Below are 17,987 nucleotides of genomic sequence, written 5' to 3' on the forward strand. Positions count from 1 at the left end.
ATGATATTAGTTTCGAAATCCTCCATAAATATATTAGCCAATAATGGAGATAAAGAAGAGCTCATTGCGAGACCAAAATTTTGTTTATAGAATATGGAAAACACATCATCTACATATCTCCACCATACTGTGGGTTTTAAATTTTGTTTAGAAATGATATTAGTTTCGAAATCCTCCATAAATATATTAGCCAATAATGGAGATAAAGAAGAGCCCATTGCGAGACCAAAATTTTGTTTATAGAATTCATTATTTAGTTGAAAATAGGTATTATTAGTACATAATGTCAATAACTCCATTATAGCTGATACATTTAGTTTTGTCCTAGTTGTTAATGTATTATCATTTTCTAATTTCGTTTTGATTATGTTTAAAGTTTTATCTAATGGCACATTTGTAAATAAACTGTTTATGTCAAAACTTACTAAAATATTATTTGAATTAAATTCAATATTTGATAATTTGTTTAAAAAATGTTGTGTATTTTTATAAATGTGTCATTATTATTTGCAAATGGTTTTATAATATTTAATAAAAATTTTGATAGTTCACTACAAGGATAATTGATGGTACTACAAATAGGTCTAAGTGGAATATTTGCTTTGTGAATTTTCGGTACTCCATAAAATGTGGTGTCTTACTGTAATGAGGTGTCATTAATTTTCTTTGATAGTACGTTAGGTCATTTTTAAATTTGAATAAAGTTCTATAGATTTTGTTTTCCAGTGTCTTCGTTGGATCCTTCGTTAATTTGGTATAAGGTCCATTTGTAATTAGATCTGTGATTTTGTCTTCATATTGTACTTTATCCATTATTACAGTTGCATTTCCTTTATCCGCTGGTAGGATTGTTATGGAGTCATCATTTTTTAAAGTTTTTAAGCTCTCATTTCCTCTTTGCTGATGTTCTGTTCAATTTTATTAGATTTTTCCAATTCAAGTTTGCATAGTACCCTATATTGTTCTTTTTCATGAGTTGGTAAACACTGGTATATTTTTTCCACTGCGCTAATTATGTATAATTTTGGAATAGATGGATGAGTGACAGCATAGTTTAATGTTCTATTTTCAACTAAATAATGAATTCTATAAACAAAATTTTGGTCTCGCAATGGGCTCTTCTTTATCTCCATTATTGGCTAATATATTTATGGAGGATTTCGAAACTAATATCATTTCTAAACAAAATTTAAAACCCACAGTATGGTGGAGATATGTAGATGATGTGTTTTCTATATGGCCTCATAGATCGGAATTGTTGGATACGTTCCTGAATATTATAAACGATCAAGAAGAGACAATAAAGTTTACAATGGAAAAGGAATACAATAACACCCTACCTTTCCTCGATGTTTTGGTCTCAAAGAAGGATACTGGATATGAGACTCAAGTGTATAGAAAACCAACACACACCAACAGATATCTCAGTTACAAATCAAATCATAACATCAACGTTAAAAAGGGAATCATTAAATCCTTATATGATAGAGCCAAAATTACTTGTTCTAACGAAAATTCGTTTTTAGAAGAAAAACAATTGTTAACACCTGTTTTATTAAAAAATGATTATCCCATATCGTTTATAAATAAGGAATTGTCAAGATTGGATCGAATGGAACAGAACAACTTAGAACGGGATCCTACAACATTCACAAGAAATAATACGAGGAAAATATCAATACCATATATAAAAGGACTATCCGAGAAACTTAAAACAATAGGAAATAAATTCAACATATCAACAACATTCAAAACAACAAACACATTGAGATCTATTCTATCTAAAACTAAACAGAACAGTGAACAAGAAACAACAAAGAATTGTATTTATAAAATACCTTGTGAATGCGAACAATTTTATATAGGTGAAACGTCAAGACCATTAGACGTTAGAGTAAATGAACATCAGTCTTATATAAAAAATAGAGAATTTGATAGATCTCAAATATGTCAACACGCATGGGTTAATGAACATAGAGTTCAGCGGAGAGATTCAAGTATAGTCCTAAAAGAAGCAGATAGTAAAAAGAGATAAATCAAAGAAGCGGCTCTAATTATGCTAAATGAAACCAATTGTGTCGCCAATTCCTCGGTAGAATGCAGTAGGATGTGGTTACCCATATTAAAGGAAGAAGCCAATAGAAAGAAAATACCACAATTAGTAAATCAGTAACATATCGAGTTAGTACATATTTAGTATTTTAGTATTATTTAAAATTTAAAATATCAAGTCAGAATTTGGTATTAGTTTTGAGAGTAAACTAAATGTAAACCAAAATACTTACGATGTCGAGATAGTATCACGAGGTTTTTTCCTGGTTTTCCCTGGTGATTTACTATGGAATCTCTAACGCGAGAATTTCAGTGCCACCGTTGCATTTAGTTGTCTTTTTAAAGACAGATCACATGCTATGATTTTTTGTGGCGGATATTCTTGAGTTGGGATTGATTTCATGTAATCGAATGAACTATCTTTTAGTAAAGTCGTCCCAGGAACGCAATTCATCAATATTGGCAATATCATTTTAAAGTCGTCTACTTTAAAATGTATAATACGTGTCTGAATTGCCGATATAAATGAGTCAGATTACATAAATTATTAGAAGAATTTTTTACTAAGCAACAACATTTTGTTTATTTAGTATTATTTTGTATTTTGTCAACGACACCCGACTTGGGCGTCGAAACGTTAATAAAATCATTTTTAGGTAAAATTGTGGCTTATTTCCCATTTGAATATACTCGATGGAAAACCTCATGTAGTACAGAAGACATGGCATCAGTGGTACATTTATTTGTTAAAAAGACGAACTGATTTTGTGATAAAATGGTGTTATCAACGATAAAGGACATAAGTCGAGTTTTAATGAGTCTCTCAATAATTTTGGAGAGCACCGGTAGTAAGGCAATAGGTCTATAGTTGCAGGCATCAGATTTTTCGCCACCCTTATGAAGAGGAATAATAATGGCTGTCTTTAGGCACTCTGGAAATTTACCTTTTTCGAAGGAATCATTAATTAGTGAGAGGAGGATTTCCAACACATTTTCTGTGAGATTAGAGAAAATTTTTATAGATAGTCCATACTACTACAGGATGATTTGCTTTTGATACTATTGATTGTGAATTAAAAATTTTGTGTGGCGGAATTTTGTGCCGGTGAGTGTATTACTGAATAGATAATAACCCTTCAAATGAGCTAGCACCCCTTTTCTCATTTAAAATAATTATCGAGTACGTCATCACGCTCAGATGAATGCCAAAAAATCATAATTTAAAAATAAAAACCGACCTGTTTAATTAATTTCTGGGATTAATTTCTGAAATCGCCCATTTAAAAAAAATGAATTTATTTCATAATTTTGAACCTCACTGAGGTAATTCTTTTCTGAGGTCTCTTCTTTTTTCATTGCTGTTTTCATTTGTCCTTTCCATATTGCCGTGGTTTGTAATATAGAGCGTTCTTTTTTCCTCCTTCTATTTGGATTTCTTTTCCAAATCCTTAGCGGTATTCTTCTCTCGTTCATATTTCACATAATATGTCCATACCAGAGTAATTTTAGTTTTTCTATTTCGTCATTTAGTGCCTCCTTCACATTTCTGACTTGGTCCATTAGTAACAATCAACAGCTTCTTCTCGAAAACATAATTTCCATTGCATTTATTCTGTTGCTTTCATGATTATTGATGATTTCCATTGTACTCTCTTCCCTTGTCACAGGCAATAGTCTAGGCGCCAGAGGGGTCACCGTGTCCTTTTCAATTCTGATGGACAAACTCAACGGTTTCTTATGGATTTTTGGCTGCTGATTACGAATTTCAAGGACGGATTTCGATCCGAGTGGTCAAACAATTGTTATAAACAATTTAATTCTTTATAAATTTTTTATAAGGCCCTGGCTCATAGACTAAAAGAGCTACAAAAGAATGTTTCAAACAAAATTTTTTCGTTAATAAAAAACGAAAGAAAAAACGTTTACTAAACTTAAATCCAACAATTATAACTCACGATATTGTAAAGTTAGTGCACAATGCAAATTGCAAATTGCAAAATAAGTATTTTTCGAAGCTTTATCGATCGTAACTCGGCTTCTACGCATGAAAATGAGCCTTAGAAGGTCTCATTTTAAAGTCACTATGTTATCATCCACTTTATATATTCTCAATATATCTATAAGCCATTCATGCGGCACTGAATCAAAGGCCTTCTTGTAATCAATGAAGGCAGTAAAAAGTTTCCTCTTTTTGGAATATGCCTGGTTAGAAATCACTGAGTCGATGATGAGTTGTTCTTTGCAACCTATTGAACCCTTAGCGCATCCTTTCTGTTGAGGCTCTATGATATTGTTCAGAGCACAATGTTGGTAGGTACGCCGGGCTACACATGATGTGACCAATTTATACAAAGTTGGAAGACAAGTAATTGGGCGGTATTTGGCTGGATCTTGGGTGTTAATTTGATCATTCGGAATTAAATAAGTGGTTCCCCTGAGTTAGGAATGATGATATATCCTGCGGATTAGAAATTACATGATTAATTAGTGTTGATAAGCATTCATGAATACTCCAAAACTTCTTGAGCCAAAAGTTTTGAACTCCGTCTGGTCCAGGAGATTTCCAGTTATGAAGCTCTTTGATGGTATTTGAGACTTCTTCAGTAGTGAAGGGTTCGTAAAGGGTGGTAATGTAGTGTTGGCAGTTCTGTGTCGTGTCTTCTATCCATCCAGCATTGCTGTTAAGAGCAGCTGGCGTGGAAAGTTGATATCCCCAAAACTCATGAATTTCTTCTTGGCTTGGGTAAGTTTTATCGACACGTTCTACAGTGGAATTGAGTTTTCGATAGAACGCCTTTTCAGAACTTTCAAAAAGAACATTGTCGCTTTTGCGGTTGTTACTAACTTTGTACCTCCTTAGTCGTCCTGAATAAACGGAGAGCTTTTGTTTTAATGTATCCAGACACTGATGGGCTGTGTTGTTTTCTGGATCATATCTTGAGTGTCTTGCGGTAGTCAGCATTATTTCTTCAGCTCTTCTGATGACTTTTCTACTTGTTACACGTCGTATGTATTCTGTGACTATACCAATATCCCTACGTAATAATTCGATCTTTCCGAGCAGTCTTTTTTCCCAAGGTGCAATTCTGTTACCAGTTCTTTCGTTATTAGTAACCCGTCGTGTTCTGATCTTAACGCCCATTACATTAGCAATTGCCGTTGCTGCACAGTAGATTAGCATATGCAAATATTCCAACGTGTGAGCTTCTACGACATAGTTGGGTAGGACTTCAGTGTTCACAATTTGTAACAGCGCACCTAGTTTCTTACAAGAGTTTATTCGTGGTAGCGGTGGTCTGGTAAGTGGGTTTGTTCCATTAAACTCTTGTACGGCACGAGCCATTTCGTTTGCTAGACTATCGCGCAACTCGTTGTTTTCCTGCTGTGTATTATCAGGTTGAGTTTCTGGCATGGAAATCTCAGGAATCTGCTCATCGAGGATTTCATTAGGGACTTGATCTAAAACTTGTTCTTGGTTATTAATCTCCCGTTCGATTTCGCTTTTGATAGAATTGCGTCTAGTCTCTGGGATAAGGTTGTTTCTTATGATTACCCGGTATTGATCTGATACTCTTTGCTCCGATACTTGAATATCTGGGTACGTCCTGCAAAATTCGGCATACAGCTGTTGTCGGTAGCCGATTGTTTCTTGACCGAGGTTTGTCACCTTGTAATAGAAGCGCAAAATGTTTTCATTAATGGACACAGTCCATTTCATGCGCTGTCTCGGTCGTCCCGCTTGAGTGAGCGCCGGCTGATGATCCAGCGCAGCACCTTCGGCGGGTGGAGCTCTTGTTGTTGTTTGGCTCGCTTGTGGTTGTGGTTGTGGTTGGGCTGTAGCTGATTGTATGACAGGGGCCCGCCTCCTCAACACCCTGCCACCGACGTGGAATTATTATTATTATAATTATAATTTTATTATTAATTATTAACATTGAAGTGAAACCCACGTTGACCAATAAGTTTACGGACTGGGTAAACGATAGAACAGTTGGAAGGAGAAACCGAGCTATTTATGATAAACATCCAACAGGCTGCGTAGAACAACACACCTATAATCCAAAGAAAAACGGTAGGAAACGATTAGCCCAAAGAAATAAGAGGGTGGATACAGGAAAAAAGAAAGTATGGCAAAGAACTCGAATAACTGAAAATAAAAATATGCTAAATAGGCTCACACAACAGCTGCAAAGAGAAATATCTAAAATTAAAAACGAATCAATCAATAAATATCTAAAAGGGCTAACTGATGATGAATGCACCGACTGCTCCCTTTGGAAGTCAGCCAAAAAGTAAATAAACCAGTTCAGCATATACCTCCTTTACGTAAAGAAAACAAAACATGAGCAAGAAATCCCAAAGAGAAAGTGGATGCGTTCTCCGATTATCTAGAAAATATATTTCAATCAAACCCTGAGGAAATTCATGTAGACGATGAACGAGTAGCTACTGATTCTGTTAACATACAACTGAATACTACAAAAGAAGTTCAAAAATTTACTTACTTACTTTCCGTGTCCGGAACACCAACAACTTTAAATTATGTATTTCCAATGGTTGGCCACATAGATGGCCCTGTCATTTGCTATAATTAAGTCTTCTTCTGTGCAGGTCTCTCTCATCTCTGTGCATGATAGTAGATGCCCGCTGGTCTGAACCGCGCCACAGTCGCAGGTATCGTCCTCCTGGTATCCCCATTTTTTCAGGTTAAAAGCACAACGTGAAGCGCCGGTTCTTAGTCTGTTTAGCGCTTTCCAAGTCGGATACGGTAAATTGTGTCCAACACCCATTTCTTCTGAGGGAGGAAAAGGTAGCTGACGCTTGCCATAAGTGTATTCGGCGCATCTCTGGCGCTTCGGGGATGGAACTTGATGTTTTCAGGAACTTTTCCGAGGTCTTAGTCTGCTTGGTGGTCATATAAGGGGTGTCTTCGGTCCGTCTTCTACCTTTTTCGTTCTACCTCTGACGTGACCTTCCTCCTGATAGGTGGTGGAGCAATCCCAGCTATGGGGTATACCTCTTCGATAGGTGTCGGTTCCAGGCAACCCGATATTATACGAACCGTTTCATTTAGAGCCACGTCGACGTTATTTGCGTGAGCAGAGTTTGCACATACTGGTGGAAAAACATAATGCTAAGGCAAAAGTGCGGAGAGTGTGTGGTTGTGCTCCCCATTTTGTATTATTTAGCCTGCCGAGGGTATTATTTCTGGCACTTGCTTTCTTCTTGGCATCTTGACAGTGGTATCAGTAAGACAGCGTTCTATCCAGACGGACGCCAAGGTATTTTGGCATCTCGTTGTGTTCCAGCATCTGACCATGCCATTCCACCTCCAGCGGCCTTCGGGCTTGCTTGTCTCTAAGGTGGAAAGCACATACTAGTTCAAAAATTATTCAAGAACATCAATACAAAAAGCGCCTGGGTTTGAATTGATCAATGGTGATATAGTAAAAAAATTAACTAGAATAGCAATAGTAAAGCTTACTACTCTTAGAAATACATCTTTTAGATACCTATGTTCCCATCCTTTCAAAAACTACATTGGTGCAGGACAAGATAACCATGAATTAACATCATACAGGCCATTCTCCTTACTACACATAACTCAAAGGTATTTGAAAAATTGCTACTGCGAAGAAGGAACCATATAATTGAACAAAAAATATTATTCCGATAAACAAATTTGGATTTCGTGATAAACACTCCACAATTGACCTGATCCATCGAATAATAACTGAAATAGAGAAAGCATTGGAAGGGAACAAAATTTGTTCAGCGGTATTCCTGGATATCGTAAAAGCATTTGACAAAGTAAGGCACGACGGTCTATTAATAAATCTAAAGAAAATATTTTCTATGCAACTCGTTGAAATATTGCAGTCATACACCAGCGAACATTTAGAGTTAAAATGGAAAGTGTACTTTTGGAGCAGATAAGTGAAATTCAACTATGCCGAACCTAAATAAAAATAACTCAGTTTGTAACTTAAACTTGTAATATTTTATACTTCAATACATATTCTTGAATCTAGTCTGTTGATATACAAAATTTTGTGGTAATTTTTCTGTTCACTACTGAAATAAATCACTATTGATGAGGAACATTGAAAATCATTACAGTGTGTTTGGTAAATAACGGGACATAGCTTAACCTTAGATTCTTGAGCCTAAAATAGGTCGATTTAATGTAACTTACCTGAGTACGAAAGTTGATAATAACGAAAATACAGGGTGTCAAAGTTAAACTTGTATTTTATTTATTCTTGAATATTTCCTGACACGCATGGGATAACCACACAAAATTTGGTAAGCGGGGGTTTTTTGGGATGAGAAATCTAAGTTCGCCACCAAAAATGATGTATTACCCAAAGGGCGCCTATATACGTCTTTCATCAGTCATTTAATACGTTCAATTTTTTTATCGCCCACTCTAATCGTTAGAGTGGGGGATCACTTATCTCTTTCTCTTAATATTTTTACATAGAAAAGGTATACTACATTCATCTCTCTACACTCAACTGTTTTCGAGAAAAACGCATTTTAACTCTGCGATACAATATAATTTGTTGCATAATATCATTACAGTTAGACCCGAAAAATTAACTTACATCATAATAATTTCAATAACCATAAACCATAATAAGGAAAAATATGTATAATTTTTTATATGTATAACTAATGTTTTTTAAATTTTAGATTAAACTTTTCCATTTTTGCTTTAATGATATTCAGTGTGACTTCCTTCGCTACGAGATTAGCAGGTCCAGCAAACTTCTATGCAGTAATATCTAATCAAAAAGCATGCAATGAGAATTGGTTCGCTTCGTTGTTTTTCTTTGCTAATTTTTATCGGCTAGGAGATATAGTAAGTAATACTATGATTTTTAAAATATATCTTATTGTGGTTTTGTTTTTAGCTTTAATATTTTTTCTCGGTTTTTTAGATATTTAGAGGGAGCCTCGAGTCTCTAAACCATTTTACCGGCAACTTTTTCGTAGTATTATCTTGGTTTAAAAACGGGACTTCAGTGCAATGAAATACCAATAATTGTTTTTTAGTGTTTGTCAATTCAGGAGCTTGGAGGAGTAAGGGCGAACCCGAAAAATTATCGTTTCTAAAACAGTCTCATCGCCCTCACACACTTTTAAAGAATGTGTCTGTATTATATTATAACAGCACGTTTCGCCCTTCATACTCCTAAAATTTCGTAAGAAATAATATACCAATTCATTCATTTCAGAAACTGAACTGCATAATCGTCTAGAAAAGTAAGGGCGAACCCAGAGGCTTTCGTTGCGTTTCCGTTCAAGGTTCGCCCCTTTTCCTCTGTTAACGCGCCGGTGTTTCTGGAATTCTGTAGCTTAGTAGCTTTAATTGGTGAGATACAGAAGACGAAGAAATCGTAGATGATGAAAATCAAATTGAATTCAATTTAAGCTTTCTTTGTGAATTTTATTAAAAACACTAGGAACGTTTATTTTTATAGAATAAAAAGTGTTAAACCTCTTTTTTTATTTCATAAAAATCTTGCAAAATCCTCATAAGTTTTTAAGATCAACCTAAAGGATTTCCATACCATAGGAAATTATTAGGGTGTAATTTGCTTAATAGTAGAGAAACTAAATTTGCATAAATTTTATTGTATATTCTAATTTTTATTAGTACATACTTGGTGATAAACTTTCCGCTTACAAAGACGCCTTTGATTATTCTATTCAACGTTTCTGAGAAAATATTGTAGTGATGAGCCGATGTACCGATAGAACGGGACATCGACAAAAACCATCTTTACAAAGTAAATATAAAGCATCAATAAGAAGGACTATTATAGTAATTTTACAAGTTAATACTTTACGATATCAATTTACTATTTTAGTTCGGAATAAGCCGTAAAATTAAAAAAATAATTCCTGAGATATACACGTTTTATTCATTTTGAGAAAAGATTTTTTGTCGGCATTCTAAATAAAGATTATAAATATGGTTCTTTTCATGGGCATTTTTCAGTGCGTAACAAATGATAGAAAAAAAGGTAAGTCCGTGATAATATATATTTATAACATTTATTCTAACATGACATTTTAGTTAAATCTGACAGTTGTCAAATTTTATTTGCAATTGGGCATAAAAACAAATCAATTGCCTTTATTGCATTTATAAAATGGTATTTTCTTTGATTTGTATAGTGTTATAAATTGTATAGATTATATTCGTAGATATATTATATAATTAGTAAATAAATTTTTTTCTATTATAGCGCCATTTATCGACAACTAGAATAATTACCAAAGTAATCACCGACGTGCTTCTTTCTGTCATATACAATTTAATGCGTTAGAAAGAAATCGAAAAACTGTGACGCACTGAAAAATGCTCATGAGGAAAAGCATATATAGATAAACCGCATAATCTAGTAATATCACTTGTTTGCTCTTACTATTCTAACATGGTTGTAAACTTTAACTCAGTTTGCCGCAAGATCGTTTTTGCAGTTCGCCCTTAGTCCTCCAAGCTCCTGAAATAATTAATTTAGAAAATACAGTCTCTTTTTTAAATGTCAATATACATAAATAAAATCTATAATATTAATTTTCACAAAAATATAAAGTTTATTATTTGAGTAGGCAAACTGTTGTTATGTTATGTACCTGGTTCAAAATTCAGAACTTAATCCAATGGATTTTGATTGTTGTAGATTTTTCAAAAATTAGGTTTGTCCCGTGAGAATAGCTATACTACAATTACAATAAATATGCACTAGAAATAAACAAACCAAGGCAAATTGAATGTTTCATGGAGCACTCCCAAATCATGATTTAATATATATATATATATATATATATATATATATATATATATATATATATATATATATATATATATATGTTACAGTTCAAGTTGATTATCCAGTTGGAGTCGACTCTAACGGCTGGTTTCAGTAAAAGTTGATTATAAATATAAAATGAAGATTTATATTCAACATTTACTAGTAAAAGTAGACTCCAACTAGGAAAAGTATACTCTTCCCAATGCCATTTAGTAAAAGTTGATTCTGATTCACACAAACAGCCGATTCTAGAAATTGAATGTTACTGAATATGTTCAAATTACTCTAGGCTGTATCGTCGCCCCCGTTAGGTAAATTATTCCAGTTCGATTTTTTTTGCACAAACTTACTAAAAAAGAGGTCCTCTTCGACCAAATAACGAATCCACAGGGTGTCAGATGGTACTGTGGTCGAAAAATTGTTTAAACAATTTTTTTAAACAAACTCACAAAAAAAAATTATTTAGGACAATTGTATTTACATCATTTGGGTCATTCGGAGCAAAAGAGATCTTTTGTGATTTTTCTGTAAAATTTTGTTTTTCTCGAGTTATACGCGATTTAAAATTTGCAAAATACGAAAATGACCATTTTCAAGACTTAATAACTCAGTTAAAAATGATTATTATGAAAGTCCGAAAGTCACCAAATAAAATTTTAACGACCCCCCTACAAGATACTGAAGAAATTTTTGTTATTATTTTATTACTAAGCGGTTATTTTTAATTATTAACAATGAGCGCTAGGAGCGTATTGACGCAGCTATCAATGTGAGTGCGAGTGAGATGCACCATTGCACCATTTTGACATCTGATATTAATGCTACTGTTACAAAATAAGCTTTTCATTTTGATAAACTCCTGTCAAATAATAATAAATTATTATTTGCTGGGTGAAAGGACATTCTGGAATATTAGGAAATGAAGAAGTCGACAAATTAGCTAAATCTGCAGCTTTAACCAAACGAAACATAAGCAACATACTTCTATCAGTAACCAATATAGATAATATCAGTAAGAAACCATTTCAAACAAAATTGGCAACGTGTATATAACCAAAGTACAACGGGAATAAATTTTAGAAATTGCCAGCCACTAATTCCCAATGAGAGATGGTTTAAACAAGAATCAAATAGGCTATTTATAAAAACAATAAACAGAATGAGGTCAAATCACGCACTAACCCCAGCATACAAACACAGCATAGGTATCAGTGATAATCCATATTGCGCCTGTGGTGGAATGGGATATTGGAGTGTGGACTGTACAGACAAAATATTAAAGTAATGTATGAAAAGTTAATTGATCTAAATTGTCCTTTACCTGTCAATTTAAACGAAATTCTTTTTCCGAAAAATAAGCAGACGTTACAATGTCTTTACGAATATGTAACGTCCTGTAAATTTAAATTTTAAATAGGCTTAGATAATAAAATTATAAAATTGTAAAAATATCACACAAAATTGAAAAATGTATCCATTAATATATTATAACACTCTGTAAATTTAGATAATAAGTAGGCTTAGATATTAACTTAAAATTGTTATTGTAATACCATACAAAAAAACACAAATAGTCTGGCTAATTGGCTCTGTCAAAGCCATTAATAAAAAAAACTCCTGTCGGGCTACCTCTATTCTCGCTCTTGACTTCTTGTTTTTAATCAAATTGATTGTTGAACCAGCAACCAAGATATTTGTACTGGCTTACGTATTCAAGCTGTTGATGTTTCATATATTTATTGGAAGAGGTAAATTTTTGTTCCTTGATATTCTTATAACTTTGGTTTTCGCAGAATTGATCTTCATCCTCATTTTTTCACAACTCTCAGTAACCCTATCCAACAGTATCTGCAGACTAGCGTGGGCCGAAAAAATATTTTTTTATCCGATCGAAACGGGGTAGGTTTTAAAAGTTGCATTTGGGGTCCTAAAAGAAAACTGCAAAATATTTTTGCTGAAAAAAAAAATATCTTCAGACTGCGCATTTGACTTAAAATTTCAGTTTTTTTGGTAAAAAGTAACTTTTTTGAAATAATTTTGTACACATTAAGAAATGAGATAGAATGACCGGGTAGCGTTATATATGTTTGTTAACACTAATAGAATAACCCCAAGCAGTTTCATTTGTCTTATACAACATCTTCAGTGTGCGCAAGTACCACCATTTTGTGTGAAAATTTAATATTTATACCGGTCGCCTTTTTAAAGGGATTAGTCGTAGATATATTTGAAAGATCAAAAATAGTTGCGTTTAAGTAAATTACATTAAAACAATATAGAATTGAAATCAGATAGCGGTTTTCAGTACGGGCTTGTCGAGGCGGTGCGCTTAGTCCCCCCCACCCCTTTCCACCTAAGCAGACAAGTTGAGATCTGTACCGTCAAGTCGAGACCTGTCGGCAGCGCCCTACTTCGCAGTTCACAGTAGTACACAATTTGTGTTGCGGAAAGGTTGTGTCTGTATTTGCAGTGCATTGTGCGAGTGTAGTTTTGTTTTAATTTAAAACCAAAGTAATTATTTTTAAGTGCTAGGATTAGTTAAGGACCAGAGATCGTGACAATCCAATTATAGGGAGTGACAAACAATTTAGTGATGTTACCGACCATAATTGATGTTATGAGACACTATAACTATGTGTGGCACGATCTTCAACTTAAGGAAAACGGTAAGAATCCAGATTTCTCTCGCGTAGCTGAAGAAACGTTGGATAAAGTTCAATTGATCTGGCGTAAAGCTTCAATCCCTATGATATCTTACAAAACTATGAGAGATATGTTGAAAAGAAGCTTAGATGGAATGAAAGCTCTAAATAAATCTTTCGAAAGGGATCAACATAAGCAAACATTCTCTTCTCATCTTAGCAAGTTTTTGGAAAAGTCTGGCAAGTTATTTGATGTGTGCACTTGTAAATGTAGTGACTTAAACTCTTGTAGTGTTCGTGAAAAAAAGGTCCCTGTAATGGAGCGCGAGTTTTTATTAGACCAAAGAACTGTACGCCAAATGATCATTGGTAATATAGACCTAAAAAGTACGGCACAAAATAAAAAACGAATTATAAGAAAAGAGAAAGAAACCATGAAGAGACAGGAAAAGGAAGAAAAAGAAAAGAAAGAAGTTGACGACAACTTAGACTTCCATCACGATACAGACGAAACCGTTTTGCCACAAATCCCTTCTCAAAATAATACTACAGAAACAGAGCAAACCAGAATTAGTATAGGTACCTTTGCTAGAACGTGTGATAGATATGGGATACCAGATAGGCCTGCAGCCTCTTAAGCATCGGCTTTGTTGAAGGATATGGGAATAAAAGAGACGTCTCAAAGTAGCCCAGTTGTTGACAAAAATAAAATCAGATAGGAAAGAGTAAAGATTCGTAAGGAAGTTTTAAGCAAAGATTTAGATGAAACCAATTTATTGCAAGCGCTTTATTTTGATGGAAGAATTGACAAGACCTATTTCATTGAAACTAATGAAGACGGGAGAAAACATCGTCGTGTCCATAAAGAAGATCATTTATCTATTATTCAAGAACCAGGATAAAAATATGTAGGGCACGTCAAACCATTATCAGGGAAAGCTGTGGACATAGCTAATTCAATCATGCAGTTTATGTCAGATAAACAAATTAGTTTGTCGGAACTGGTTTGTGTTGGATGTGATGGATGTCCAACTAACACAGGCAAAAGTAATGGTGTTATAAGAATACTGGAAACTAAACTAGACAAACCTTTACAATGGGTGGTGTGTCAGTTACACACCAATGAACTTCCACTGAGACATCTTTTTGAATTTTTAGATGGTCAAACATCTGGCCCTCATGGCTTTAGAAGTTCAATTGGCAAAGCGTTAGCTCACTGCCACAAAAAAACTCCAACTAAGTTTGAACCGATAATGAGCCCAGTTGAAGAGCTCATTTAAACAAAGTAGATTTCAGTATGGATCAGAAATATTTATATGACATATGTAAAATAGTTACTAAAGGAGAATCACCACCAGGATTTGGGGATAGAAGTCCTGGAAAGTTGAATTATGCACGGTGGGTGACAACTGCCAATCGTGTACTCCGATTGTACATTGCATCTAGTTCACCATCAGATCAGTTGAAAGATTTAGAAAAATATGTTGCCTAAGCCCGACCGCACATCAAAGAAACATGAAACGTAAGTTACGTTTCATGGAAATAAACCACTGCTAAACAAATACACGTCCGGCCATTTATGAAACTCTACGAAAATAAAAATGTGTCATGAGCATGAATCACACTCGTTTCATTGATAGGCGGACTTTGAGATTTGTTTAGCAGTGTTTTAGTTTCATGAAACATGTTTTTCGTTTCATGTTTTTCGTTTCATGTTTCTTTGGTGTGTGGCTTGGCTTAGTTTATGCTCCAAGCTGGTTCACTATCAAATGCAATCACAAACTGAAGGATGGTTCAAGCAACCTTTGGATAATGCTGGATTTTTCATCATATATGTCACACGAACAAAAGAAAGTGCATTCAAAATAATGCATATTTCGCACGCCCCGAAAATATGCTTGTGGCAATGCTCTCCGATGACAGTGAGCACATTCGTCAGCTTGCGATCAGACGAATATTAAAAGCCAGAAGAAAAAACGACAGAGAAATAGTTCGACTTTTTGAAATTCCTAAAATAAATTTTTCTGCCAAAGAATACATAGATTTAATTGAATGGCAGTTTATGGATGTAACTGAGCCCCCTGTTACCATGCATCTATCAGAAGAGGACCTCAACAGAATATTGGTTGACGGCGTGTCAGATATTCTTGCAGAAGGTGTGCTGGGAAAATTACCGACACATACTCAAGCTCTCGAAAGAGCAGTAAAAGAAGTCACACGATCAGCACTACAAGTGTGCAATGAAAAGAAAAGGGATGAAATAATCAGAACTAGACTATTTGACAGAGCAATACGGCCTAAGTTTGACTCTAAGAAAGAGTTCAAAGCCTAAGCAAAAAGAACAACGTGCTCTCATGGTTGGGAGGAAGGGAGGGCACGGGTGGGACTCGACATGCAACCACCTCCTCGTGGTGATTCCTGGGTAGTTCATTATGAACTAGCGAAGAGTTGCATAAATGATGATATATTTTCCTCGATAAATGTACAGAAAAAAGCTGACTGTAAACTTTTCAAAACAACTAGACTTCAAATATTAGAAAAGGTAAGTGGTATAAAAATATTGTATTTAACCTTAAAATCACGTAAATTGGTGGTTCTTGCGTACACTGAAAATGTTGCATAAGACAAATGAAACTGTTTGGGGTTATTCTATTAGTGTTAACAAACATATATAACGCTACCCGGTCATTCTATCTCATTTCTTATTGTGTACAAAATTATTTCCAAAAAGTTACTTTTTACCAAAAAAACTGAAATTTTAAATCAAATGCGCAGACTGGAGATATTTTTTTTCAGCAAAAATATTTTGCAGTTTTCTTTTAGGACCCCAAATGCAACTTTTAAAACCTACCCCGTTTCGATCGGATAAAAAAATATTTTTTCGGCCCACCCTACTGCAGACTATGGTCCGAATCAGTCATTAATACTGTGTCATCTACATAACGGATGTTATTTACTCTCTGACCGTTTATCCTGATTCCTTCTGAAGGGTGCGATAAAGAGTTCGCAAATATTACCTTAGAGTAGACGTTAAAAGTATGGGTGATAGCACACAACCCTGTCTAACACCTCGTTGTATTTCAATTGGCCTTGACGTATTACCATTGGTCTTTATGATTGCTGTCTGATTCCAATAAATAGCCTCTATAATTTTAGAATCTCTTTTGTCGACTCCGATGTCATTCAATCTTTCTATCAAGGTCTTGTGCTTCACCCTATCGAACGCTTTCTCAAAATCTATGAAACAGATAAAAAGGTCTGCTTGCTGATCTTTGTATCTTTGTGCCAGAGTTTGAAGATAGAATATTGCTTCTCGTGTCCCCATACCTTTCCTGAAGCCAAATTGTTCTTGACCGGTGACCTCATCACATTTTTTATAATATATTCTGTTCTGTATGATACGCAGGAAAAGCTTCAGAATGTTATTTAATAGACTTATAAGGCGGAAGTCCTGGCATAATTTGGCGTTCTTCTTTTTAGGCAGTGGTATGAAGACTGATTCAAGCCATATTTTAGGGATAATCCCTGTATTGTAAACATTATTAAATAGTCCAAGAAGAAGGTCTTCCTCGTTGATTAACTTCAATAGCTCAGCTGGTATTTCATCTTTTCCTACAGATTTGTTGTTTTTAGTTGACGTAGAGCATATTCCAGTTCGGACTTTAGTATTGGAAGACCTTCGTCGTTTTCGGTATTTAATGTAGGAGGTTCTCTGATGTCATAGAAGAGTTCCTTTATATAGTCTTCCCACATGTTTATTTGTTCTTCAGGGCTTTAAATCAGTTTGCCTTCTGCGTTAATTAGATTATTTGGTCCTTGTGAGTTTGTGAGTATGTCGTGCCTGTGAATTCCTTGAGTTTCTTATACAGATGGAAGTCATCATATTTTTTATATAAGTTTTCGATTTCTTCACATTGTTCTGTTATCAATTTTTCTTTTACAATTTTTATTTTTTGTTTAATGGTTCTATTTAATGCTTTGTACATTGCTTTGTGCTGTTTGCATTTTCTTCTTTCATCCATTAAATCCAATATTTCCTGTCATCCATCTTTGCTTCCTTGGTCGCTGTTTTGTGAGCATTTCAGTTGCCGTTGTAAGGGCGTGTCTGATTTCCTCCCGAAGGCGAAAGTTAAGGATGTTTAATTATATGAAATTGTGCTAAAAAACAGTGCGAAAAAGTAAAACCCATTTAAAATACATTGTTACTTCAGACACACTTTAAACTCTTCATGTACTGCTATCTATATTTACAATTTTCACACAATAAAACCTTTACATTTTTACATAATATGAGATAAAGTAGATAAAAATTATTTTTGTGAATTTGGTTAAAAAAAATTGGTTAAACAATTTTTCGACCGCGGTACCGCGTGACACCCTGTGTATGTGTTATAAGGATTGTTATACGGATGTATTTCTTTGAGTAAGTTTGTGCAAAAAATCGAATCAGAATAATGTACCTAAC

General features: G+C 34.4%; 1 protein-coding gene across 4 annotated transcripts in view; it reads left to right on the forward strand.

Annotated features, from left to right (window-relative positions):
• Nucleotides 1-17,987, forward strand: part of LOC126884024 (O-acyltransferase like protein-like) — a 190,726-nt gene that overhangs the window by 80,606 nt on the left and 92,133 nt on the right. For all 4 annotated transcript variants that reach the window (XM_050649807.1, XM_050649808.1, XM_050649810.1 and 1 more), the window contains one exon: nt 8,749-8,917. In XM_050649807.1, the coding sequence (XP_050505764.1) occupies nt 8,749-8,917 (169 nt within the window). The remainder of the gene's footprint in view (nt 1-8,748; nt 8,918-17,987) is intronic.

The sequence above is a fragment of the Diabrotica virgifera genome, chromosome 4 (assembly GCF_917563875.1).
Source record: "Diabrotica virgifera virgifera chromosome 4, PGI_DIABVI_V3a".
In the NCBI taxonomy this organism is placed as follows: domain Eukaryota; kingdom Metazoa; phylum Arthropoda; class Insecta; order Coleoptera; family Chrysomelidae; genus Diabrotica; species Diabrotica virgifera.